The sequence below is a fragment of the Ptiloglossa arizonensis genome, chromosome 4 (genome assembly GCF_051014685.1).
Source record: "Ptiloglossa arizonensis isolate GNS036 chromosome 4, iyPtiAriz1_principal, whole genome shotgun sequence".
NCBI lineage: Eukaryota > Metazoa > Arthropoda > Insecta > Hymenoptera > Colletidae > Ptiloglossa > Ptiloglossa arizonensis.
In genome coordinates this window covers 2,702,714-2,728,912 of record NC_135051.1, presented here as the reverse complement: position 1 = coordinate 2,728,912, position 26,199 = coordinate 2,702,714, and the positions used below count along the sequence as shown (strand labels likewise).

Below are 26,199 nucleotides of genomic sequence, written 5' to 3'. Positions count from 1 at the left end.
TGGTGGTAGTGACTACTGAGGGGTAAATATTTTTAGTCTGGGTTATGGGTACTCAACTCGTGGTGAAAATGATCGAAGAAATTTCCTTGCAATTGATGGAGACCAGAGTGTAGAGATGTAAAGTCTCTCGTAGCGATGAGAGGTCTTGTTATTTCAAATCGAATCTGTTGATAGTGGTAGTTACTAGGGAATGGTAATTTTGTTCATTATCTTTGAATCGATGAGGTTGTAAGCATCCAACTCGCAATCTATTGAACTCCAGCAGCAAAGATCACATGTGAAACCTTGCAATTGTTAGAGACCAGAGTGTAGAGCTGTAAAGTCTTAGCGTCGTAGCGATGAAAGGTTTTGTTATTCTGAATCGATGAGGTTGTAAGCATCCAACTCGCAATCTATCGAACTCCAGCAGCAAAGATCACACGTGAAACCTTGCAATTGCTTGGAGAGGGAAATCTAGGGTCTTCCCTACTGATGATGAGAAGTCTATTTATTTCGAATCGAATCCTCTGATAGTAATAACTACTGGGAGGTGGATATTTATAGTTCATGATCTTCGAATCAATGGAGATACAGGTATCAAACTTGCTATCTATTAAACTCCAGCAGTAGAAATAACTGGAAAAAGGTTCCTTACGATTGCTGGAGATTTGAGTCCAGGGTTCTCCGTACTGATGATGACAAGTCTAGTTATTTCGAATCGAATCCTCTGATAGCAATGACTACTGTAAGGTAGATATTTATATTATACTTCGAATCAATGGAGATACAGGTACCAAACTCGCTATCTATCAAACTCCAGCAGCAGAAATACCTGGAAAAAGTATCCTTACAATAGAGATTTGAGTCCAGGATCCTCCGTATCCAACCTCGACGATTCGAATTCCAGTAATTATTTTATTAGATTAATTTTATAATTTAATAAAATTAATTTTATTTTTCAACTTAAAACTTTCTAAATTAATACTAATAAATTTATTAATATTATCTATTTGTGCCATCTCTATGATGACGAGATGTTATTCGAGAGTAGAACTTTTCAAGGATTCCACTCTCAATCAATTCATTCTATATTAAAAATAAGTATATTATTATTTACTATCTCAGAACTTTTTTTCTTTATTTCTTTTTGTTTGAACATATCTTCATAGATCAATTTCAGTACAATGACTGGTTCTTTCGAGTCCGATATCCTAGCAGAAAATGACTGCTAAGTGTCAGGTAATTCTGTTTGTTGTATCCGGATCGATGATAAGGGAAAGCTTCTAAAACCGTGGAAACGTATCCAACGAAGCAACATTTCAATGATAACGATCGACGCGGAAGAATCGGCGGAAATGAAAGGTCCCGTGTTAGAGTGGTGGGAAAAATGGCGCGAAACGATGTTTGGGGCGCGCGATCGATACGAACGGTTCGTGATTGCTCATTGTTACGGATCAGCTCGCACGTGCGCACATCTGCGACACGACGCGGAGTCGTCCACCGTGCGACAAGTAAATGCCAAGAATATGAAAAATGATCAACGATCGTATCGACACTCGTGTGTGTCGAGCGTGGCCCGTTTCGACGAACGTACACGTCGTCTGGCACCAGTTGCCGGCCGCTGTCACGTATACGCGATCTCTGTATCTTTAACCCTTTGCACTCGAGCGGTGCCGTATCGGCCGATTTGAAGTGTGAACTCGAACAGCGCTGAAATTTTATTATTTGTATATGCTTGTTTGTTTATAGATGTTTTTCAAGTACCTGTAAAATGTTTGCCTAATTTGGCCGAAATCGAGTTGCTGGTTCGCGCAAGCGAAAAAGGCCTCGAGTGCAAAGGGTTAATTTAAACGATATCGACAATATGTCCTTTTTCAATATTCGAAGCTCTTTAAAATTCCTAAGACGATTGGGGACAATTTAAAAAAAATTTTTTTTAAATTCTAAAATTTTCCCGGAACAAGACGAATTCTACCGTACGGTCTTTTTAATGTCGCGAAACATTTTCGTTCGAAGCATTTCTTTAGCGAACGGTTTACCAGTAACTTTAGCTGCTCATGTAGGGTGCCACACCCTAGAGTTACGTGCAACACTCGTTGCCGCGCATCAAAATCTCTAAATTTGTTCCCTGGCGCAACTGTTTCTGTTCAAACATCTACAGATGTTTTTTGTTAATTCAAAACAACAAAAAACAACCAAAACTCTTTTCCTTTATTTCTTTGCTCGATCACCTTCTCTTCCTCGATATAATCTCTTTTCTGTTATTCGTCTTTTATCTCTAAATTTGTTTCTTGGTGCAACTGTTTCTTTTCAAACATCTACAGATGTTTTTTGTTAATTCAAAACAACCAAAACTCTTTTCCTTTATTTCTTTGCTTAATCACCTTCTTTCACACAATGTGTGTATATATTCACTCTTTCAACGAATAAGAATGAATATTAACGTTAATCGTTAACGAAGAAAAGGATCGCAGCCTTGATTGGCTCTCTGAATGATTGGCCGGTCGAAACAAAGCCCCGAATGGGAAAGTTTGGGTTCGTAAAAGGAACAACTGACTTCTAACACGAAACAATCGCCAGGATTTCCAATTTCCCCCGCCAGTATTGAACAATGTTTGCTGGACGAAAGGCAAAAACTCTCGAGTCCTTTGCCACGGTCTACCTTGACCTAGCCTGTACTCTCCCTCTCTCTCTCTTTCTCTCTCGCTCGCTCGCCCGTGTTTGCACAATGGGAAAAGGTATTCCTACCGATTTTTGTGCGAATTTACAAAAGGCACGGGGCCCCCGGGTGGTCCCTTTGGGTATCAGGCGCCGCCCACCTGTTAAATAGCGCAAATTCCGACACTCTGCCGAACCCACGAATCAATGTCATCCTTCAAAAGTTGTTTCGCGTCGCCTTTTGACCGTTCACGACCGCCAACTCGACAAATACCGTTTTATTGCCGATATTAGGGAACGCGTCGGCCAACTAGTCCAAAGAGAGTAATTATCGTTCGGCTGTTGTGCGACGATTACTGCAGGTATATGGCACAATTATTACTCCAAATACTCGCCAGTCGTTTTCCATTGTCTCTTTCGTTTCGCGATTCTATTGTCCCCCCACGTGTCAAGCGGGATAATTACAAACGACCCGGATTCATCGAAACGACCCAGGTAGGCAGACAGAACGTATCCGATTATGAGGTTGGTACCATGAAACGATTTTTATGCGTAACGATCTGTCTACAGAATGTTCCTTAATAAAGGAAACGATAAGCGAACGATTTTACGTTGAAAAGTGAAACGAAAACGTGGGGTAGGTAAATTCTTTTTTCTCTTAAATTTCTACGTAATGTGTGATCAAAAATTAAAAGAGTTATTTTTCTATTATATTGGGTCGCTCGGAAAGCAATTTCGTTCTCCAAAATGGAGAATATATAATTTAATAAAATGATTACACGCTCTAAAAAAATTGTGCTTCATTTTCACCCAAAAGAACGAAATGATTTTCCGAACCATCTAATAAGCTTTTGCGCAGATGAAAAAGTGAAAAATTTGTGTACAATAACGTATACTAAGATGTTATCAAGGAATAAAATTGTTTTTCGGTAAAAAAAATTCTTGAAATTTTCGTGGTAACGATCGAAAGAGTATAAGAATCGAAAAGTAAAAAGTTTACTGTACATATTTTTTATAGTAAACTTTATTGTTATTATTGCACCTACAAGAATTTATTTTTCAGTCGTACCGTTTCGAAACACTCTGTATTGCACATAGAAGTGGTAACGATCAAAATAGTATAAGAAAAAGTAAAAAGTTTACTGTACATATTTTTCATAGTAAACTTTATTATTATTATCGCACCTAGAAGAATTAATTTTTCAGTCGTACCGTTTCGAAATACTCTGTATTGTACATAAAAGTGGTAACGATCGAGTGTAAGAATCGAAAAGTAAAAAGTTTATTATAGATATTTTTCATAGTAAACTTTATTACTATAATCGCACCTAGAAGAATTAATTTTTCAGTCGTACCGTTTCGAAACACCCTGTATTGCGCGTACAAGTTTTTTATTTACATAACGAAGTCGTCATAATAATCGTTAATCGTCTTCCGGAAAATTGAGCGGGGCACGTTTGCGACGTGCGCGCGCATGCTCGCGCGTTTGCGCGGGACTACCGGCGTCCGTGGCACGAAATCGCGGACGAAACGGTCGGTTCGAACGACCATGTTTCTGGGAACGGCAATGCAACCGTGGCTGTAAAGCAGCCAGACCCCGGGACGCGGTCAGGTCTTATCGCGCTCGACCGCAACTGAAATATCGTGACGGTATCTTCCTTTCTCTTTCCTCGTCTCGCTCGACCGTTCCCCTTGTATCGTTAAATCTTTTCGTCTCTGTTCTGCCCTCTCTTTTTCTCGTTTATCATTATTCGCGTTATCGGGTATCTCGCCGGTGCGTCGAGCGGGAGCAGGACAGAGGAAAAGTGCAAACCGGGGAAAGATATCGGGACGAAAACTGTCAATAGAGGTCAAATCGATCGTAAGGGCATCGACGATTGCCGAAAGCCGAGTGCCGAGAAAACGGTAATCGTAAAGAGTGGAAGACGTTACTGCTACGTCACGTGAGCGCACGTGAACGTACATCGCCCTCAGAAATGCGAGCAACGGTTCGCAGTCGTGTTTAAATCGCTTGGGAACGCTGTTATCGCCGGTACGTGACGTCAAGCAACTACGCAATCGCCTCGAATCTCGCGCATCTTATTTTCCATCGAAACGAGCTATCGTAATAAAATACGAAATATCGCGAAAAGCAAGCTCGAAATATTCATCAGCGATGTAGGAAATATTGTGGTTGTTCGGAAAGTCGTTTCGTTTTTTTTTTTTTTTTTTTTTGGTGAAAATGAAACAATTCTTTTAAAGCGTATAAAAATTTTGTTAAATTACGTATTCTCCGTTTTGGAGAACAAAATGACTTTCCGAACGACCCGATGGAAACAGAGATCAAAACGTAAGGCATTATGTGACGTTACGCGGGGTGACGTAACGCCAATGTGTTGGCGATTTCACGGGTTTGGAGGTTGCGCACGCATCGTTACGCGCTATAATGTGCGATTTCAGGGACGAATTATTTTGCGGGTGATAAATAAAAATTGATTGGCCCCGCGAACGAGTTGTCTCGTCATGGTGTTTAATTGTGAATATTTGTCTGCGTCGAGTTACGAATACGGCTCGCGATAATTTACAAAATCGAACGTACGCGCGCGGTATGTACACGCGTCGGTTCCCTGGAGAGATTAAAGGGAATCGTACACGAAGCAACGCCCACAAGATACGCGAAACGACTCCGGCTCCGTGTCCCGACCAAGACGAAAAGTTCATCTCGTGTCCATCAATTATTCACGTACGAGTAAACTGTATGTAACAGCTGCGCCCGTATAGTGTATCGCAAGACCGAGCGTTAGACAATACGGAGCACAGTGCCCACATTCGGGGGGGAGGACCGAAAGTGTTATATGGGGGCGTGTGTGTAACGCTTGGCTACGTATGCACGTCAAAGTCGAATACGTAGGCATCGGGCAGGCGGCTTCGTTTGCCTTACGGGAAACACACTCTATCCAGCGCCTCCCCACTCCTTCGCCCTGCACGCCGCAGTCGCGAACTATGAATTTCACGCGAAGACGGACAACACAGCTACAACAGTTTTGCATGCGTGGATCGAGCCACGAAAGGAATAAACCGCGATCACTGACGGCGCTGCTCGCATAACTCTTTTCCCACCGTCCCCTCCTTTCCCCCCTTTCGTCTGGCATCGCTATTTGTTCCGTGTCCCAGGCCGTAGATGTTATTGTTGAGGTCAAACTCACGATAAAACACGTAGCTGAAAAAGAACCGGAGTAGTCGCTTCCACGAGTATTGTCGTTGCTGTTCATAATTCGGTTCTCCCATGGGACCGACACGGTTAAACGATTTGCTTGAAACGCGACGGGAAGAAATGCGAGAAGAACCACCCTCGAAGATCTCACGGAGTTCGGGGTAACCTGTTCGATGGAGTAGCGAGATAACGTATCGATTACAATTCGCGACTAGTTTCTCGCGCGACTGTGTAGGGTGACAAAAAAATCCCTGTTGGGAAAATTACAGGTGTATTTTACACCTCGAAAGTATTATTTAGTATGTTTAGATATTGTCCATCTCTAATGTTTTACATTCTTAAATAGAATTAACGTTCGTATTATTCACTTCGAACTTTTTTCACTGTAATAAATTTCGAATCACCCTATTAGTTCGAGATTGGTTTATTGCCTCTATTTTGTCTCTTAAATTTATAAATTCCTACAGGCCTTGTGTGTTTATTTTCGGAAGATGACCCAAGGTCGGAAGGTTATACTAATAAAGAGCTTGGTAAAGACTGACTGAATTGTCAATCCTTTATTTATTACATGGACAAGGTTAACCTTCGACATTGGAAAGAATGCAGATGAAACTGTATAAAAAATCTTGTTCGATCTCTAAACAATCAATAACACGTACCGTAATCAATGCACGTCGTTCGATCAATAATTCGACCACCCACGAGAGTCCACGATACGTCGCATTGTGTTCCGATGGAGGTACCTTCTAACACGCGTTACGAAATCATATGGTGACTTAAAGAGGCCGCGTCTTCGAAAACAAAAGGGCTTATCGAGCGACGTTCGAGCAGACTTTTCTCAGCTCCGTGGTATGGAAAGCGGTCGTAAATTTTCCACTCCGTGATATCCAATCAGCCCGTATAAAAGCAACGCAGGAAGTTCTCAATCAACGGTCAGGTTCAACGAGCGAAATTTCGAGAGATTTTCACAAGAGACCGGGAACCGATCTCTCCTATCCCGAACTCGGCGCGCTTTCGTTGCCGATCCGCGAAACGGTACCAATTACGCGCAACAAACGAAGAAGGAAAACGATGATCGAGCAACGTACACGGTCAAAGCGCCGCCGGTCATTTTTTCCTCGTCCCGCGGAGGGAACGTTGCCCGTTCCCAGGCCGGGAGTCTCCTCTCCGTCCACCCGAGGAGGAATTTAAATCTCAACGGTCGGTCGTGGTCTTTCATAGTGGGGAGAGGCGACACCGTGGCGCGCGCGCGAGCGAGCGAGAGGGAGAGAAGGAGAGAGGCCTGCCACCGATGGAACGCCGCTCTGCCTCTTCTCTCGATCTCGGCCTCGGCCTCGACTTCGCTCCCGGCCCCGGTCCCGGCTCCGGCCCCGGACACGGGCCCCAGCCCCAGCCCCGGCTTCGGCACCGACGACCCCGACACGGCCACAACCCCGGGGAAAAAAGAGATCCGACGAACTAACCAACCAACGGACGAGCACCGAGTAGACGTGCATGACCAGGGTACGAACGATGGGCAGGGGAACGAACGGCCGCGGGGATCGGGAGGGTAAGGGGAGAGGGAGGGGGAGGTGACGGAGTAGGCGGCAAAGGATAGACCGAGAGAGGGCGCGTGGAACGCACGGGAGAAAGAGCGGCGCCGCGACCATGCGAGCGAAGAAGAAAGAAGGACATTCTTGTTTGTAAACAGAAAGGCACGATTGCTGCGACGGCCAGCCGACGCGGATCGTGCGCAGTGTTGATTCGAATTCACTCAAAACGCGACAATATGTTCCAACGACGTTTTCTATAACAGATCTCGCGATCCTTTCACTGTACGGGTCGCGTTTCCCGTATTTACGATCCGTCTTTGTTCGCGATCGATTCGGTACGGGCTAACCTCACCGGCGCAGAAGTCGTAGATCGAAACGAAATCGAAGTAAGCAGCGGACAGAAACGAAACCGCGATATCGAAAGAAACGTGATCGAAGAAGCGAAAAACGTTGCGGCAGCCGAGTATCCCGGTGATGACATTCCGACCGGTGTATTTATTTCTAACGGCTTCGCGTTTGAATTTTACGGTTACCACGGCCACCGTCGTGAACGCGTCGCGAGCGCAACGGCTCTTGCGCCTACAACCAATAACGACGGTGTGGGTATCGAACTGGCGTTCGATCTTTCTCGACCTCTCCTCTCTCTTTCATCAGTTGCGGGAGAGCGCGGCCACGACGCGAAGCTTTTGCTCGCGCCGCACGACACGAGCAACGACGTCTCTTATTGTCGAGGACGGGACAAGAAGCTCCTTCGTGCCACCGAGGTTTTCCAGCATCCCGACAAAGGGCATCCACCCGTGTTACCGTGCTAGTCGAACACCACGGAAGCTTAATGCTCGCCTTAATATCTCCCGCATTCCGTCCTCGGCTTTCGCTCCTTCCGTCGATTTCACGACGAACGATATGTACACATTTCTCGCAAGCCCACGGTATTATACCACAAGTCGTACTCTTCGCGGAAAGACCTACCTGGAAAGGTACTCTCCGCTTTTTCTGCACGTCTACGTATCGACGATTTCAAAAGTACTATGCAGTCGGCGCGCAGAAACGCGACAGAAGGTGCGCCAGAAATAGCACAAGATCTTCGCATCGAATCGACGTTTTTGTGATAGCATTTTCCATCGCGTTTCGCGTTTCGTGTTTCGCGTGCGTCTACACCGTTACGCTTGCGCAACAAAGACGTTCAACGACGACAATAGGAAGAAGAATTAGTTGACGTTGTAACGAGCCGGGGAACGCGAGAACAGCGGACGGGTCGCGTTTACGTGGCGCGAGCGTCGTAAGAATCGCGCGGGAAAACGGACGAACGGAAACAACCGTTTCAACCGAGATTGATTTATCGCGAAACCGGGAAGAAATCGAACATTGCGACGACGTACTGCCGTGACGTGTACCGCGGATGATAAATCGATTTACGTTTAATTGTAATCCGATTCGCACGGATGAAAATTCGCGATCGTACGTTATTCTTCTCGAGAACTCGTTTCTCACGCTAGGTTGGTTACCGGGGGAGGATGCGGGAGACCGCGGTGTTCGAAGGCCGCTCGTTCTGATTGCTCCTTTTTACGCGTTGCACAAAGCCCTCTCTACCGGTGCTCGGCGAGATCTCGACACATCGAGGCGATACGCAACGAATTTCGGCGGGAACGGTCCAACGTTCGCGCGCGTTAGGGGGCGAAATACCGTAATCCGGGGCCGTGCGAATTTCGTTTCGTATTGGCGGCGCTCGCGATAGAACGACGTTACGGCGTACACGGAGAGCAGAAGGTAAGTAATGCAGGAAATGAAAGAAAGAGAAAAAACTAGTTGGAAGGGCGCTGTTGCTGGGGGCACAAATCCGCCGTTAAGAGTCGAGTTAAAACGCCTCGAAAGAGTAACGGAGAAACGGAGAACCGAGATACGGAAAGAATAGAGAGGGAACAGGGCGCGGAGAGAAAGACGGGGGGTCGGAGCGAATGTTGGTGGGTGGGGAGGGCGTGATAGGAGGAAGGAGGGACCAGAAGGATCGGTGGGACGACGGGTGGGAAGGGAGGGGGGAAGCGAAGATGAAGCGGATGAGGTGACGGGATGACGGGGAGACGAGTGTGGGTAGACATGCAGGCATGCAGACAAACAGGCACACACAAGCGGGTGGATGCCGGAGAAAGAAGAGAGGAAAGAGGAAGTTGCGCAACGGTTAACCGTCGGTTGGTGCGACGCGTGATATCAAGAACTCCCGATTCGCTCGAAAACGCGATGTTCTCGTTGCCGGACAGCGCGAAATGAACGGGGGAGTGGGAGCGGGAGGCGTGCGCGGGGGGGGGGGGGGGGGGAGCGAGTGCTGTCGTCGGGCGCGCATTCCCGACGAAAATCCGCCGTACAGAACCGCCTTCGAGCCTCCGGGCGGGTATAAAAGAAACGGACGATGAGAAGACCGCAATAAAATTCATCCTTCGAAACGACCCGGCGAGGCGTGCATCCGACCTCTTTCTTTCTAGACGCGGCGTTCACGGATTTAGCCCCGTCTCGTCGGTTACCGGCGCGTAGGTACCTGTGCGTTAGTGAACCGAAAGACCACGAATAAGAACCTCCCCCGCTACCTGTTCGAGGAAGCTGTACGCGGGTGGTTGGCTCCTTCCCTTTGATCTCCGTACACAAAGAAGGACACCCGCAACTCGGAGCTCGGTCGACGATTTCGCGACACATCCGTGGTACTTTTCTCATCACCTCGTCGCTTACCTCCCGTGTGTACCCCGTGTGTCAAGGCCAACGTCCACAACCGCACTTGTTTCGCGTATACGGCCATGCGTGCAACAGAAACCAGACGACGAGGGGTTACCGCGGCCACGGGTTCCACTCACAGGGGAGGGGGGAGGCGGTTGGGGGTTGAGGGGGAGGGATTGGCGAGCAATAATTTACGGCCGAGCCGGAAACAAGCCCGGTCCTCGTTGTTCCCTCGGTCATTGTTTCTCTTGGCACTCGACACGACTTTTCATCCTTCGGGCCGTTCTCTCCTAACGCACATGTTCCACGCCGCGGTCGATCGTGGAGAAGAATTTCTCGGAAAACGGTAGGGAGGACCTGTCGTCGACTTTCCCAAGGGAATTTAGTTTCATTTCCCGAACGCATTGATCGAGAACGGCGTCGTGAAAGTGAACAATAACGAGAAACAAAAGTAATTGAATGACGATACATCGATGTGTGTATCGGTGATAGGGATAGAGCGAGTTGAAAAGCGCGATGGTGAATCGACTCGTTTCGCGGAAATCCTCGGAACTGTATCGATGCTAACGACTCACGGTTTCCCTCCAAAACCGGTCAGCTGATGGTATTTGCTCGACCAGCTGAGGGGACGGGACGGGCCGGGACAGGACGGCTGCCAGGGGGTAGGCAGACACGGCCATTTTTAAATCCCTCGTAGCCGCCGATTTAAAAGACCCGTGGCTCGCTTTCTGCTACGGCGTCGACCTAGTCGTCCCCACCTCTCGTCTCCGCGACGCCCCGTCATCGTCGGCGCTCTGTTCCTTCGTTCCAGAGTACCCTTCCCTCTCTCCTAACTCCGCTGCGCAGCGCTCTTGCATACACAGCTTTTTCCCGCGCTCTGCCTCTCTCTCTCTCTCCCTCTCCCTCTCTCTCTGTCTCTTTCCTTCTTTCTTTCTTTCTTTCTTTCTCGCTCTCTCATCTCTTCGCGTTAACTCGACTCGCGACAAACATCTACGCACGCTGCCCGCGCATACTTTCAAATCCCGCATTTTTGTTCCTTATCGCGCGTCACCAAACCGTCGCGTTTGAAATGTAGAGCGACGTACCGCTTTCATTAATTGTCGCGAATTCGTCGGCAAAAAAATACCGCGAACGTCGTTGGTTGCCTTTAACCCTTTGCACTCGAGAGGCGACTCCCGGTCGCTAATTAACTCGCTGGAATTTTGTTGCAGTTCAATTTTACTAATTTTTCTAAATTTTTTAATTTTTCTAATGTTTCCAATTTTTCTAATTTTTTTAAATTTTCTAGTTTTCCTAATTTTTCTAATTTTTTTTAATTTTCAGTGGTAAACTATATAACTCGAGGTGAAAGAAATTCTTTGTAAAATATACAGTGTAAGATCCAAATTACGACTACGATTTATTCTTACTTTCGAGTTAGATCTCTTCGAGGTTTTCAGTTTACGTGTAAAAGAATGAATCGAGCGCAAAGAGTTAAACCAGCGTCATACGAGTGTGATATTGGATTGTTCGAAAAGTCATTTTATTCTCTAAAATGGAGAAAATATAATTTAATAAAATGTTTACACGCTCTAAAAAAATCGTATCTTTTTGGTGAAAATGAAACACGATTTTTTTAGAGCGTGTAATCATTTTATTAAATTATATATTCTCTATTTTGGAGAACGAAACGACTTTCCAAGCAACCTAATATTTTTGTGCGAAGATGTTTGGGTGCTTTAAACTCTCCACCGCCACAGTAAATTTAACGCTTTATCCAGCGACACTTTCAGATCTTTGAAAATTTATTTTTTGGACACGGAACAGTTTCCTTCGCCTGTACAAAGTTTTCGATTCGGTGATATTTAAATTACAAGTTCCCTAGATTCTAATTCTTAAAAACGGACGATTGTCTTATCTTCTTCGACTGATATTTCATTTTCTTACAGTCCGTACATTTTTCGGAAATGTTTGACTTGGAGAACCAGTCGCAGGGAAAATACGAAGCTTCGAGATAGGAGGGATCGACACAACCGTACAGACCGCGGTACTTATCGTACATTTAAATCGGTCTTATCGCTTAAACCGCGACCGATAGTTTCAAAACATGAATGGAACGCGATCCGGTCACGAGATTCATGGCAAATATTGAGTAGCTCGTTGTTGATGAAACTTGTGAAGCTACGCGAGTGAAAATGAAACTTCGATCTGGTGATCACCATTTCTCCATGATTCGACCGAATCTCGCTCGTTAATGTGACTGATCGATCAGCTGACGCGATAATTTCTTCCCCGCTATCTTCCCGGCCGCATCTAAAGACGCTTCTTCCGTTATGTTTCGTTGGGCCGCGGGAAAAAACGGGAGAAATTTTTCGTAGAGATTACCATTGTCGCTTCGAGATCGGTCCCAGGACCGATCCGTTCGAATGGCACGAATCGGGAAGCCAAGAAACGACGACAATGACAGGTCCCACACAAGGACGGAGGAAAACAGATACGAAAGAAATGACGCGCAGGTCCCTCTCGTGGGATCTTCCCGTGGGGATCTCAGGTAAGTAGTATACCATCCTCGTGACCGCGGGACACAGGTACTACACAGAGTGGGCAAGATCTTCCCACACCTACCTGAAAGCTCGACTTTAAAGCATTCTGATCGAGATCGGACGTCTCAGTCTCCATCGATCTCTACATCCTTCTCGCTCTTGTTCACGGAGAGTTCCAGGCCCTGGAACCCCCACGGAAACGGGTAGCTAACGAGGAGGAAAAGACGGAGCAAAACAAAGAATCATGGAAACGAGCTCTTGCGTCACGGGATTGAAGTGCACTCCTATTGTAACTCGAAATACAAATGGAGCATTAAAAAAGATATTGGGTACGTAACATTTTTTATCGGACGATATTCGTTTGCTCCACAAATGGAATATGACCCACGTAACGCATCAAAAATGGGGTATGACCCACGTAATGCTCCATAAATGGAGTATGCCCCACGTAATGTTCTACAAATAGAGCATTGAAATATATTAGGTATGTATCATTTTTTATCGAACGATATTTATGTGCTCCACAAATAGAGTTTGCCCCACGTAATGTTCCACAAATGGAGTATGCCCCACGTAATGTTCCACAAATAGAGTATTGCAATATATTAGATATGTATCATTTTCTATCGAACGATATTCGTGTTCAGGAGAGTGAAAATCAATTTGAAAAGTTACCGGAGATAAAGGAGAATAACGCGAAAGAAAAGTTTGGTTTTCGAAAAGAAATCAGAAACACCAAATAAAAATTTCAAGCCTTAGGTAACGCCACTGTAAACAAGATCCACGTCTTTTGTACACCTGTACGCACCAATTGAACAAACAACGATCAAAGAACGGAATCTTGGAATTGAACATCCTCGTTATCCGTACGAACGTTAACCTCGATTATCGAACATATTCGTGTTCGGAAGAGTGAAAATCAATTTGAAAAGCTACCGAAGATAAATTAAAATAACACGAAAAAAAAGTTTGGTTTTCGAAAAGAAATCAGAAACATCGAATAAAAATTTCAAGCCTTAGTTAACGCTGATCGTCGCCTTTTGTACACCTGTGCGCACCAATTGAACAAACAAGAATCAAAGAACGGAATCTTGGAATTGAACATCCGTACGAACGTTAACCTCGATTATCGAACGATATTCGTGTTCGGAAGAGTGAAAATCAATTTGAAAAGCTACCGGAGATAAAGAAGAATTTTACGAATGAAAAGTATGGTTTTCGAAAAGAAATCACTGAATAAAAATTCCAAATCATAGGTAACGCCACTGTAAACAAGATCCACGTCTTTTGTACACCTGTACGCACCAATTGAATCTTGTAATAGAACATCCTCGTTATCCGTACGAACGTTAACCTCGATTTGCACGTGCCTTTAAAGAAACCGATCGCCTTTGTGCAAATCGGGGATCGTTGGCGCTCAATGCGCGTGGAAATTGAAAATATCGAAAATTTGAAGCGTGGTATAGACGAATCTCTCCACTTCGTGGTCCGTAGGAGGAAAAAAAAAAGAAGAAGGAACGTTTAAAAGAATCGTGAAAGTAGAAGGAGAGGGGAGAGAAAGAGAAAGAAAAAAAAAAGCGGGAACGTTGGCGGCGATCAGCTGAGAAACATTTCGAGAGAAGCTGGTCGGGGCTCCACCGACAAACCGGTTATCCTGGCGTGGGGCATCTTGGCGGGAAACCTCCTCCAATGGAAGTCCTCGGGTTCTTGCTCTCTGTCTGTCTCGGTCACTCTCCCTCGCACCCCGCTGCTCCACCAGTCTCGGCTTTCTTAGAAGGAACGCGAAGCATTTGCATTCACGAGGGAGACCACCGCATAGATCCTCGGCCGGGATCGTCCACACGTTCGGTGCGGCGTCGACGCATTCTTACGAAGCGTCTTAATGTTACGTCGCTTCGCCTACAAAATCGATCCTCGATTGGAAACGATCGCGGCGTTCGACTGTCACGGATCGCGTTAAGCGCGAGTCGAGTGCGCTGCGGCACGGATTTTTTTTTTTTGTTCCACAATAATGATCACCTCTCGTAGTTCTTCGGTTTTTTAAACGTGTATTCGTTATTCGTAAGAATTTTCAAGGAAATCAAACACGATCAAACACGTTCCAAGGCGCTCCGATCGCATTTTGGTTACGAAATGGAAATTTTCTTTTCCAAATGTCACTATATCCGATAATACGTTGCGTACAACTTCGTGTTTATGTTTTATATTTTGTTCTCAAGATCCATTTGGACTTTGAACGAAATCGACCGTATTCGAACGAAGAGCTCCGAAACGGTGATTTCGTTTGCTTATTCAATTCTCGAGCGATAACACGAGATGCCACGTTTTTCGATGTACGCGAGGTTACGAGATCGTGGAACGTTTCCACATATAGTAGCCCGGAAAAGAATTACAGAGACAACACTTTCCAACGGAAAGGATTTGGATGATGTTCTCAATTTATGAAATTTCGTAGATCGTAAACGACGGAGAGGAAGTTTGTTTAATTATTGGAATCGTACTTTCGGTTAGGGAGATAGCAGGATGAAGAAGGTGAGATCAATAAGTGGAAATGTAGAAATTGAAATAGTCGATAGAATGGAAATGAATTTATATTAATTCATTACTTTACGATTACTCGCGATGTGTTTATACATTGCGTTGCTCGGAATGTGATTTCGTTCTCCAAAATGGGGAATATATAATTTAGTAAAATATTTGCACGCTCTAAAAAAATCGTGTTTCATTTTCACCAGAAAAAACGAAATGATTTTCCGAACAATCCGATATAATTGTTACGAATAATTCTCCTCTCGTGTTGTAAATTAACACGATCGAATTTACCAAAATTTCTCCCCTATGCAAATAGCATGATCTGGAAAATAAGAAAATCGATTCAATGTAGCGAACAATCTAATAATTTGCGTAAAATTTGATTTCCTTGAAGATTCTCACAAACAACGAATACACGTTTAAAAAACCGAAGAACTACGAGAGGTAATCATTATTGTCCACGGGCCGATTTCGTTCAAACACCAAATGGATCTTGAGAACAAAATATAAAACATAAACACGAAGTCGTATGCAATGTGTTATCGGATATAGTGACATTTGGAAAAGAAAAGTTCCATTTCGTAACCAAAATGCGATCAGAGCGCCTTGGAACGTGTTTGATCGCGTTTGGGGCAAAAATGTTTTTCGAAAATCGTTACGGTTCCTTCGTTACAGGTTGTAAAGTGACGAGTACACACGAACGAATATCACGGTATGTGTTTGATCGCGTTTGGGGCAAAAATGTTTTTCGAAAATCGTTACGGTTCCTTCGTTACAGGTTGTAAAGTGACGAGTACACACGAACGAATATCACGGTATGTGTTTGATCGCGTTTGGGGCAAAAATGTTTTTCGAAAATTGTCTCGGTTTCTTCGTTACAGATCGTAAAGTGCCGAGTAAACGCGAACGAACAAAGTCACGGGAATGTTTTTCAAAAATCGTTTCGGTTCCTTCGTTACAGATCGTAAAGTGACGAGTACACGCGAACGAACAAAGTCACGGGACGGATTGATAAGGCACGACGAGAGAGAGAGAGAGAGAGAGAGAGAGAGAGAGAGAGAGAAAGGAACACGGGGAGCAAAATCGCCCGAAATTCGTTTGCGTGTGGTCGTTTATGGAAAAAGCTGAAAACGCGACACGGCTTGTGTATATAGCGAGCGAGCGCGTGGAGCCGTCTCCACGCGGAGGCAAAGTGGGCGTTCTTCTCGGTGAGCAGGGATGCGGCGAACTTGGTCGCCGTAATCGTTTTGCTCGGTTTTTTAACGGTCGCGTCGCGAGAATGACGAAGAGAAAAATAGACGGAGACGCGAGTATACGTACGCGAATATCGACCGTTACGATAGCAACAGTACGAGACGAACGAAGATAGAGAACGAACGGGACGAGGATCGCTTCGATTCGGTCCTTATGTTCCTCCCTCTCTCTTCCCGTCTGCTTTTTTTTTTTCTTTCACATCGTTGCATCTTGTACCGCGAAACAAAAATCTGTTTCCCGAACGAGGCCACTGTTCTCGATTTTCCGGGCTCGTTCGCGACCGGAACGTGTTTCCATCGACTTCACGCGCGATCGGGTACACCGCGTGACGTCGCATCGTCTCGCGTGAACTCACATCGCTTCACGCGTTGCCAAGTATCTAGCTCCTGGTACCTTTGTCTAGTTTCATTTGTTGTTGTTCGTTAGTGGCTTACTTACCGACTTATCGATTCTCACAAGTGTTTGTTAAATCAACCACGAAATTTTTTACACCTTTCAGGATAAAAATACTATATGTTCAGGAAAATGAGAATATTGATAACTAATCGATACGTTACGTTAGGTATCAATTGTTTAGGAAACTTTGTTAACCAAAGATCAGTAAACTTTACGGTTTTTTTTTTGGAATAACTATTTAATTTCATTTTTAATCAGTTAACGCGTTGCCAAGTATTTAGCTCCTGGTACCTTTGTCTAGTTTCATTTGTTGTTGTTCGTTAGTGGCTTACTTACCGACTTATCGATTCTTACAAGTGTTTGTTAAATCAACCACGAAATTTTTTACACCTTCCGGGATAAAAATACTATATGTTTAGGGAAATGAGAATATTGATAACCAATCGATGCGTTACGTTAGATATCAATTGTTTAGCAAACTTTGTTAACCGAAGATCAATAAACTTTACGGTATTTATTTTCGAATAACTATTTAATTTCATTTTTAATCAGTTTAATTGCTTCGTGTTACCGGAGACGATCCAAAGGTAAGATCGGTAACTTTTTAAATACGCATTATTTAAAAAAAAACGCTCGAATCGATTCAAATGAACCGTTCGATTAGTTCAAAAACGTTGTTTTTAACGATATTATACGAATTAATACCTTTAGCTAGTATTCCTCGAATCTGAAATCAAGTTTCATTGGGTTGTTCGGAATGTGATTTCCAAAATGGAGAATCTACAGTTTAATAAAACATTTACAAGTGTACAGTTATCAATATTCTCATTTCCCTAAACATATAATACTTTTATCCCGGAAGGTGTACAAAATTTCGTGGTTGATTTAACAAACACTTGTAAGAATCGATAAGTTATCAATATTCTCATTTCCCTAAACAAGTAGTATTTTTATCCCGAAAGGTGTAAAAAAATTTCGTGGTTGATTTTCACCAAAAAAAACGAAATTACTTTCCAAACGATCCAATAATAACAACAATTGCCTCTCTCGCGTATTTCTCGTTTCGAATGCATACATCGATAGTTGCATAACAAAGACATTGGAAAAATTGCTCGTCCATGGTTACACGCGATACATGCAAATCTTAATTGGACCGTTGTCGTTACTGTGGTTCGAACAGAGCCGACAGACGCGCGGAGCGAGATAGATAGAGAGAGAGTGTTCGTGTGGCGTTACGGAAAGGCAAGAAGAATAGTGAATACCTAGAAAGGGTAGGGCTGAACGCGAAGCAGGCTCGAGAGCGAATGAGAAACGAAAGGACGGGAACGGCGGCAAAACGAGACTGACACCAGAGACGACGCAGAGCGGTAGCCAGGGAGGATAAGTGGCTCCTTCTCGCGACGTTCGATGAATGAAACTAGGAATCATGAATGAACTTGACGCGCGGAAAAGACGAACGTCCGTCGGTGCGCGATGTCACGGGAAAGCGTTATACGAACGATTCGCGTCGTACGAAACAGTGAAAAATGGGCACTTATTGTCAAATTCTTTGTTAAATCTAAGTGGAAATATTTGACGAAAGTATCACGCATTCGAATTACGAACTGGTATATTTTAATGATTTGTGAAAGATGGAAAAAGAAATTCGTACTTACGTATGTATTGGATTGTTCGGAAAGTTGTTTCATTTTTCAAAATGGAGAATGTATGTATTTGATACGATGTTTACACGCTCGAAAAAAATAGTGTCTTATTTTCACCGAAAAAACGAAATAATTTTCCGAACAATCTAATGTTTCCTCGGCCTTCTGTTTTGAGAATGTGTTAAAATTGTCGCAGTTTGATCATTTCAAACAAAAGAGAGTGATATTTTTTGTTACACTTTCTTAAAATAGTAATAAGAATTTACTGTATACATTTGATAGTAAAATTGCCAATTCCGTGGAAGATTTGAATTCATCATCCATTTATGTCGAAAATAATTTGCTTAGAAATTTTTCTACAGGACAAAAAGTCCTATTAGTGAAAAATTACCCACTTAGATGGATTAAGCTTCGAACACAAGTTAAAAAAGGCACGAATCGAGGAATACGAAGAATTTGGAAAAGTTTTTAGCTAGATGAAGAAACATAGAAAGAAACACTCACCTATTGTCGTTTTCCTGCTCAGATTGTTTGCGCGTTGGGTTAACATCTGAAATTAAAGGAGAAAAGCATACTTGAGTCGGTTTTATGCAACGAGATTCTCGTTTCGTCGTCGAACACCAATTATCTACAATTGGTAGATAAACGATTGTAGATAAACGATTATCTAATATCATTATAAGTTTCGAGCTCGGTTTCTCGATTTCAACCAACGCGAAAAACGTATATGCAAACCTGTTTAAGAGAGAGCGAACGAAATGTTCGATTCGCGAGCAAAGTCGAAAACCAGTTCCAATAACCAAATCCCCGGACCCTTGTGTGTACATATATACGGTTATACTTTTACTCGGTGAATTTTCTTGCATTCGTTGCCTGGCCAGCTTTATTGTTAACTTTTGTGCGCGAAACAAGTGACTATTTAACGAAATCTGGCGCGAACGACGAGCTCGATCAACGAATATTGTTGCTTCCGGAGAGAGAAAAAGGAAACTCGCTTTTGGGACCGAAGGAGGTACGCAGGGTCATAGAACGTTGGTATAGACGAGTTTTATGCTTACTATAATACCACGTGTCAAACATGTGCGTGAGCTTTCGGTCCCCGAATGAACGATTTTCGATTCCTGTCGGCAACAATTTACTTCGATCGTTGAAATTGCTCGTAGAATAATCAAATATAATAATTTTTGGAACAATTCTTTGGTTCCAAGTATATTTCCTCGGAATATTTTCGATGTTTATATTTTGAGTCATCTGGAGTCGTTTTTTTTTTTACATTATGTAGATATTACTTTTTAACAGGTATTTCAGTGACGCTTTTTTTCAGATTTGTGTATTTTTCGTTACATCGAAATAGCAATCAATTTTTTTTCCTTTTTTTGGTGCCAATCATAGGATCAAAATTGTACAAATATTTTATCATGTTATTATTATACATTACCGCAAAATAAGAAAAATTTGAGTGACTCGATGAACAATTGTCTAGAGACATTATGTACACAGAGTAAGGCATCTATAACAATCTATTCGAATAATTAGCTTGTTTTTAACAATAGAAAGAAAAGTGTCAAACACAACCAACGCAACAATAACAATTTTTTTATACTCATACATACATAAGATGAAACTCGTTTTCTTCAAATAGAACCATTTGTTTTTTTATTTGCGTTCCAATAGAGCGTTCCGAGACGAGTACAACGATCAGTAATCGAAGGTTGTTCAAGTTTGCGCATGGTCGATTATAATGGGAAATAAATTATTTTCGTTTGGAAAAGTCCACGGGGCGTACGGTGCGCGGAGACTCGAGGAACGAAGGATAAGGAATCGCGCTGAGAAAAGTGAAACAGAGCACAAGGGGTCGGTAAAGAACCGGAACGCCTTTCCTCGTTGCTAGGTTCACCGTGAAACGCTTCCGCAGGAAGTTGGTGCAGTCTCTGTGACGGGCGTTATTTCGTACGTTCTACCTGCGTTGCTTGTTGTACCTCCGTCATACGCACGTGATCGTTCACGACATAGATGGGGTAACGGGTTGGTGGTATCGATCGGGTATCGCGACCAACGAGGCCGTTCGAAAGAAAAAAACATCTTTGCTCACGACAATTCACCCAAAGGCAATCCATAACAAATTTCGATACGAAAAATAACGATTCTAGAATAACTCGGACCAATTGGCGTACTCTCTGTTCTAGGTAGAGCTACGATTACCCCTTCTAAGTAGAAAATATTATTGCCCCTTAATCTACAGAAGATCAGAAATATTGAAACGATCAACCTTAGCATTACCAAGGAAAGGGAACATTACCTCTTCTCTCCTCCAAAGAAAAACAAAAGATTATACCAATACTCGGACCAATTGGCATACTCTGTGTTCTAGTTAGAGCTAAAATTACCCCTTCTAAGTAGAAAATATTATTATCCCTTAATTCATAGAAGATCAGAAATATTGAAACGATCAACCTTACCAGGGAAAGGAAACATTACCCCTTCTCTTTTCCAAAAACAAAAATATTACAACTATTAACCCTACCACACTAACCCTAACACTATAAGGGGGCCAGTGATGCTTTGTGCTCACCGTGTCCTACACATTTCCTGTTTTTATTCCATCAGTTGTTGAACACATCGAACCTTATCTACCGACTAATTTTCGAATACATTTGCAGCGACCGATCGCGCACGGAGCGACGAAACACTGCATTGGCGCGATTCGACTCGTCGCGCCGGTACAAACCGTGTAAAAAAACACGATGGTTAAATATATACCGTCAAGGGAGAGCCCGGGGAGAGCGAGGGAGAGTCTGCGGTACGACGGTTTGTACGCGAGTACCGGGCTTAGAAATAACCGCCCCACGGAATCTATTTTCGACGTGAAAATCTGTTCCAGAAATACGAATTACAAACGACCAACAGTTCGGTGACACTCGCGTGTACCAGACGCGCCGCGTGATTAGAAATACAGATGCTGAACGGATGCACCCGTGATCGTTGCCGTACGTTACGAATCGAACGTAACGTACATCTAACGCAAACGCCCATGTATGCGGGTAGTGCGCGGTATCGTCGTCCCCCACACGGACCGATCGATCGATCCAAAAGCATAACGAAATTTGTCCACCGACGATTTTCGAATTGTTAAGAATATGTTCGTGAACTTATACCTAATCGTGCGCTACGTTGAATGGATTTTTTTCCATTTCACAGGGACGGAAATTTCAGTAAATTCCATCGCGTTAATTTACGACACGAGAGATGAATTATTCGTTACGATACTTTATATTGAGTTGTTGGGAAAGTCGTTTCGTTTTTTTTTTTGGGGGAGTGTATAAACACGATTTTTTTAGAGTGCATACACATTTTATTGAATTATATACTCTCCATTTTGGAAAACGAAATTACTTCCCGAACAACCCAATTGCACCCAATGCAATATTGCACTCGTATGACCCGGGTTTAACCCTTTGCGTTCGATTCGTTCTTTTCACGATCCAATATATAAATATATCGCGAATAATTGTAAAGTATTAAATTAATACAAATCCAGTTTCAATTTACAGACTATTTCAATTTCTACATTTCCACTTGTTAATCTCACCTTCTTCTTCTTCCTCCTCAAAATTTCAATTTTGATTACCGCTTTGTAAAGTTCTTTTTTTGTAAACTTATCTTCAAAATAACAATATACGCATAAAGTACGATGGCTCGAGTCCGTACGAATCGTACCCAATTTTCGCGAAATTACGATAATCGTAATTACAGTGAAATTCAGTTGTTCCATAGTATTTGTAGCAATACGAATAGTCGAGCGATTTATTATTAAACATTGTACACAATTTTTGTCGATTTATCTGAAAAAGTCGAGTCGTCGATTCTTTGTAACGGGTAGGGAAGCTTTCGCGCGCGGAGGGTTGAAACGGATGAAGACGACAGATACTAACTCGGAGGTTCCACTATGGGTTCAACCGTTCGTATCGAAGAGATCGTGGCGCGTACGGTAGGTTTCAAGACGTGGAAATAGAGAATCCTACGACAATGCATAATGGCACGAGCCAAGTCGAGGGTTGGGGTCACAGTACGTTCCAGGGGTACCCACCCAGTCGTACGTAGGTTCTAATACTCGGGGATGGCAAGCGTTCGGCTACACCGTGCCAGGTGGCGACTGTCGTTCCATGTGTGCTCATATGTCTGCCCCCTGAGCCCTTACCTTCCCCTAGCCAGGGGTACCGGACCCCTCGGAATACCAGAAGCACCGGAGACACCGGAGGCACGTTAGCGCCTCATCGTTTCCAGCGCTCGCCCGCCTAATTACCTCTCGTTCCCGCGTGACTGTCTTCCTCGTGGTCCTCTCTCGATAGAGATCGACTCTTCGTTCAACGAGAGCCGAAACTACGCGAAAACAATTTGCATCGGCGAACTACGAACGGTTGATCGAGACCGTTCCAACCGTTTGCACGTTGGAGGAATATACAAAAGTTCTTTTTTTGTGAACTTAACCTCGAAATAACAATACACGCACGAAGTACGATGGCTCGAGTCCATTACGACGAATCGTATCCAATTTTCGAGAAATTACGATGATCGTAATTACAGTGAAATTCGGTTGTTACGTAGTATTTGTAGTGATACGAATAGTCGAGCGATTTATTATTAAACATTGTACACAATTTTTGTTGATTTATCTTAAAGGAAAAAAAACTTTCAACGAATATATATATATATATATATATATATATATATATATATATATATATATATTGGGAAGGGAAGTGAGATTCAATGAGATACAAGTAACAATGGTAGGGACAAGTCTACGACAACCTGAGAAGTAACCGTACTTCCCCTCTGAACGCGTGAGTTTCCTTCTCTTCCCTGGTTTTCGCTTATCGGGCTTCGCCACGAATAAAAAAAGAAAGAAAAAAGAGAGAAACTCGACAGGAGGTTGCGAGTATCGATCGTGCAAGGAGACTAACGGGCGCGTGCCACCCTTGCCAACCGAATATCGCCACGGATCGATCAATAGCCCTTCAACGAGCATCGCAATGAGTCATTTATCCCCGGCGTACGTTACGAGTCTCGCACCGCTCGTCTCGTCTTTCCGATTCCGTTCGGTTCGTACACGGCGACATCGTTCCCCGTTTCCAGCTCGTTACCGTAGGTAATGGTGTACCAGCGAAAAAGTCGAGCGAACCGAACGAAACCGCTAAGAGCGCCGAGCACGCGGACGGAAACTCGTAACCGGAGCCACCGACCATGGAACGAGAGAACCGTGTAGCGTGCGTAAGGCGCACAGGTGCAACCTACCCCACCGTGACCGGCCGCCACCGACGGATATATCGTGCTCTCGCATTGTGCGTACACCGACTATCGCGAAACGCTCCATCTACCTTTCTCCTGGGTCTACTGCACGGCTCTCTTTCTAGATATAGAAAAAGCATTTGACGAAGTCTGGCACGAGGTTCTTCTACACAAAATTGAACAAAGATTTCCTAGACCATACTATAAACTCATCGAATCCTACCTCCAAAGCGAAGGACCTTTTTTGTCAAATATCAAGAAGAGTATTCCGAAATTCACGACATAGAAGCAGGCGTACCACAGGGTAGTGTTTTGGGCCCTTTCTTGTATACACTATATAGGAGGACAAGTACTTAGCCTAGAAAAGAAAAACGGAAATTTTGGAAAAATGGCGATTTATTTCTCTATATAGTCTCCTTTCAGCTCGATACACTTGACCCAGCGATGCTCCAACTTCTTTAACCCCGTCTGAAAAATACGTTTTCTGGAGGTCTGCAAAGTAGGCCTCCGTGGCGGCGATAACCTCCTCATTCGAGTCAAATTTCTACTCGACGAGTGACTTTTTCAAGTGTAGAAAGAAAACGAAGTCGCACGGGGCGAAATCTAGAGAATACGATGGATGGGGTAGCAGTTCGTAGCCTAATTCGACCAATTTGGCCTAGGCGACGGCAAAGGTGTGAGCCGGTGCGTTGTCATGGCGGAAGAGCACTTTTTTCTTCGCCAAATGGGGCCGTTGTTTCCTGCAATTCGGCGTCGAATCGGCCCAATAAACCGGCATAGTAGAGCCCTGTGACCGTTTCGCCCTTGTCCAGGTAGTCGATGCAGATCACACCTTTTGAATCCCAAAAAACGGTGGTCATCACCTTTCCGGCCGATAGGATAGACCTCGCCTTCTTTGGAGCACGTTCGCCGGGTGAAGTCCACTGTTTCGACTGTTCCTTGGTCTCTGGTGTGTACCAGTGGATCCATGTTTCATCGGCGGTCACGAAACGACGCAGAAACTCCTTTGGATTGCGCCTAAACAGCATCAAACACTGCTCCGAAGTGGTCTCACGGTTTGCGCACGTTGTCCGGAGTAAGCAAACGCGGCACCCATCGCGCCGACAGCTTTCTCATGCCCAATATTTCATGCAGAATACGACCCACGCGGTCTTTTGAGATGTCTACTGTCTCACCTATCTCGCGCACCTTCAATCGGCGGTCTGCCAATACAAGATCGTGAATTTTGTTCACGTTATCCTCCGTGGTAGCCGTTTGTCAGGGCACCTGGACGTGGCTCTTCAAAAACCGAGGTGCGACCACGTTGAAACTTGTTAAACCAATTTTTCACGGTCGCCATCGAAGTAGAAGAGTCACCGTACACAGCATCCAAGCGCTCTTCGATTTCGCTGCACGATTTCCCTTCCAAAAACAAGAATCGTATCACCGACCGATATCGCTCTTTTTCCATTTTTCTAAAATACGGGGACACACCCTCTTCTTCCACACGCGGTCAAAACAAAACTACGAGTCCGATTCGGCTAAAATTTTCACACTAACTGTCTGCAAGAATGTACTACACGGTAGTAAATTTTTCTTGCGATCGTGGCGACCATCGGGTGGTGAGGCTAAGTACTTATCGAACCACCCTCGTAGAAGAAGCATTTGACAAAGTCTGGCACGAGGGTCTTCTACACAAAATTGAACGAAGATTTCCTAGGCCTATAAACTCATCGAATCCTACCTCTAAAGCAAAGGACCTTTTTCGTCAAATATCAAGAAGAGTATACCGAAATTCACGACATAGAAGCAGACGTACCACAGGGTAGTGTTTTGGGCCTTTCCTTGTATACACTATATATACATTAGATATTCCAACCACCAGTGAAACCGATACATTTACATTCGCAGACAACACAGCTATATTATCCGCCCATAACGACCCAACGGCAGCGTTCAATATTTAACAACAACGTATCTGAGAGCTTGAAGAATGGTTGCGCCGATGGAAAATAACAGTGAACACGAACAAGTGTAAACACATTACCTTCACCGTAAAGAGAGGTACTGTTCCTGAAGTAAAACTTAATAATGGTTCCTCAAACCAAATCGGCTAAATACTTGGAACTTCGCTTGGACACAAAATTAACCTGGAAACATCACATACGCTCTAAAACCGATCAAATTCGCATTAAAAGGAGAAACGTGTACTGGCTTACGTGCAGAAAATCTAAACTAAGTCTTGACAATGAACTTTTAATATACAAATCAATTATAAAGCCCATTTGGGCATACGGCATCAAAATGTGGGGCATTGCCGCCAAAAACCACATTTCTAAGCTTGAGTCACTCATCCTAATCTTGAGTCACGAGTCCATAATCCTTAGAACAGTAACTAATGCCCCTTGGTATGTTCGAAATGACGAAATCCGGAAGGACCTCCAAGTGAAAACAGTTACCAACGAAATTAACAGCCGCTGCAAGAATTACAAGAAAAGAATAGACAATCACCCTAACGA

The 26,199-nt window shown here is 43.9% G+C and overlaps 2 protein-coding genes across 3 annotated transcripts in view; both read right to left on the bottom strand.

Moving 5' to 3' along the window:
* LOC143145321 (M-phase inducer phosphatase) overlaps positions 1 to 26,199 on the bottom strand; it is a 44,615-nt gene that overhangs the window by 11,945 nt on the left and 6,471 nt on the right. For both annotated transcript variants that reach the window (XM_076308591.1, XM_076308592.1), the window contains exon 3: positions 18,917 to 18,962. In XM_076308591.1, the coding sequence (XP_076164706.1) occupies positions 18,917 to 18,962 (46 nt within the window). The remainder of the gene's footprint in view (positions 1 to 18,916; positions 18,963 to 26,199) is intronic.
* Positions 3,701 to 6,920, bottom strand: LOC143145334 (uncharacterized). The gene is made up of 2 exons (XM_076308635.1): positions 6,490 to 6,920; positions 3,701 to 5,996 (listed from the first exon to the last, which is right to left on the bottom strand). Exon 2 carries the CDS (start codon positions 5,886 to 5,888, stop codon positions 5,352 to 5,354), a length of 537 nt encoding a protein of 178 aa, XP_076164750.1. The 5' UTR covers positions 5,889 to 5,996; positions 6,490 to 6,920; the 3' UTR covers positions 3,701 to 5,351.

Bases quoted from the DNA above. Each gene is read 5' to 3' on its own strand.
- LOC143145334 (XM_076308635.1), bottom strand. From the start codon at position 5,888: ATGAACAGCAACGACAATACTCGTGGAAGCGACTACTCCGGTTCTTTT.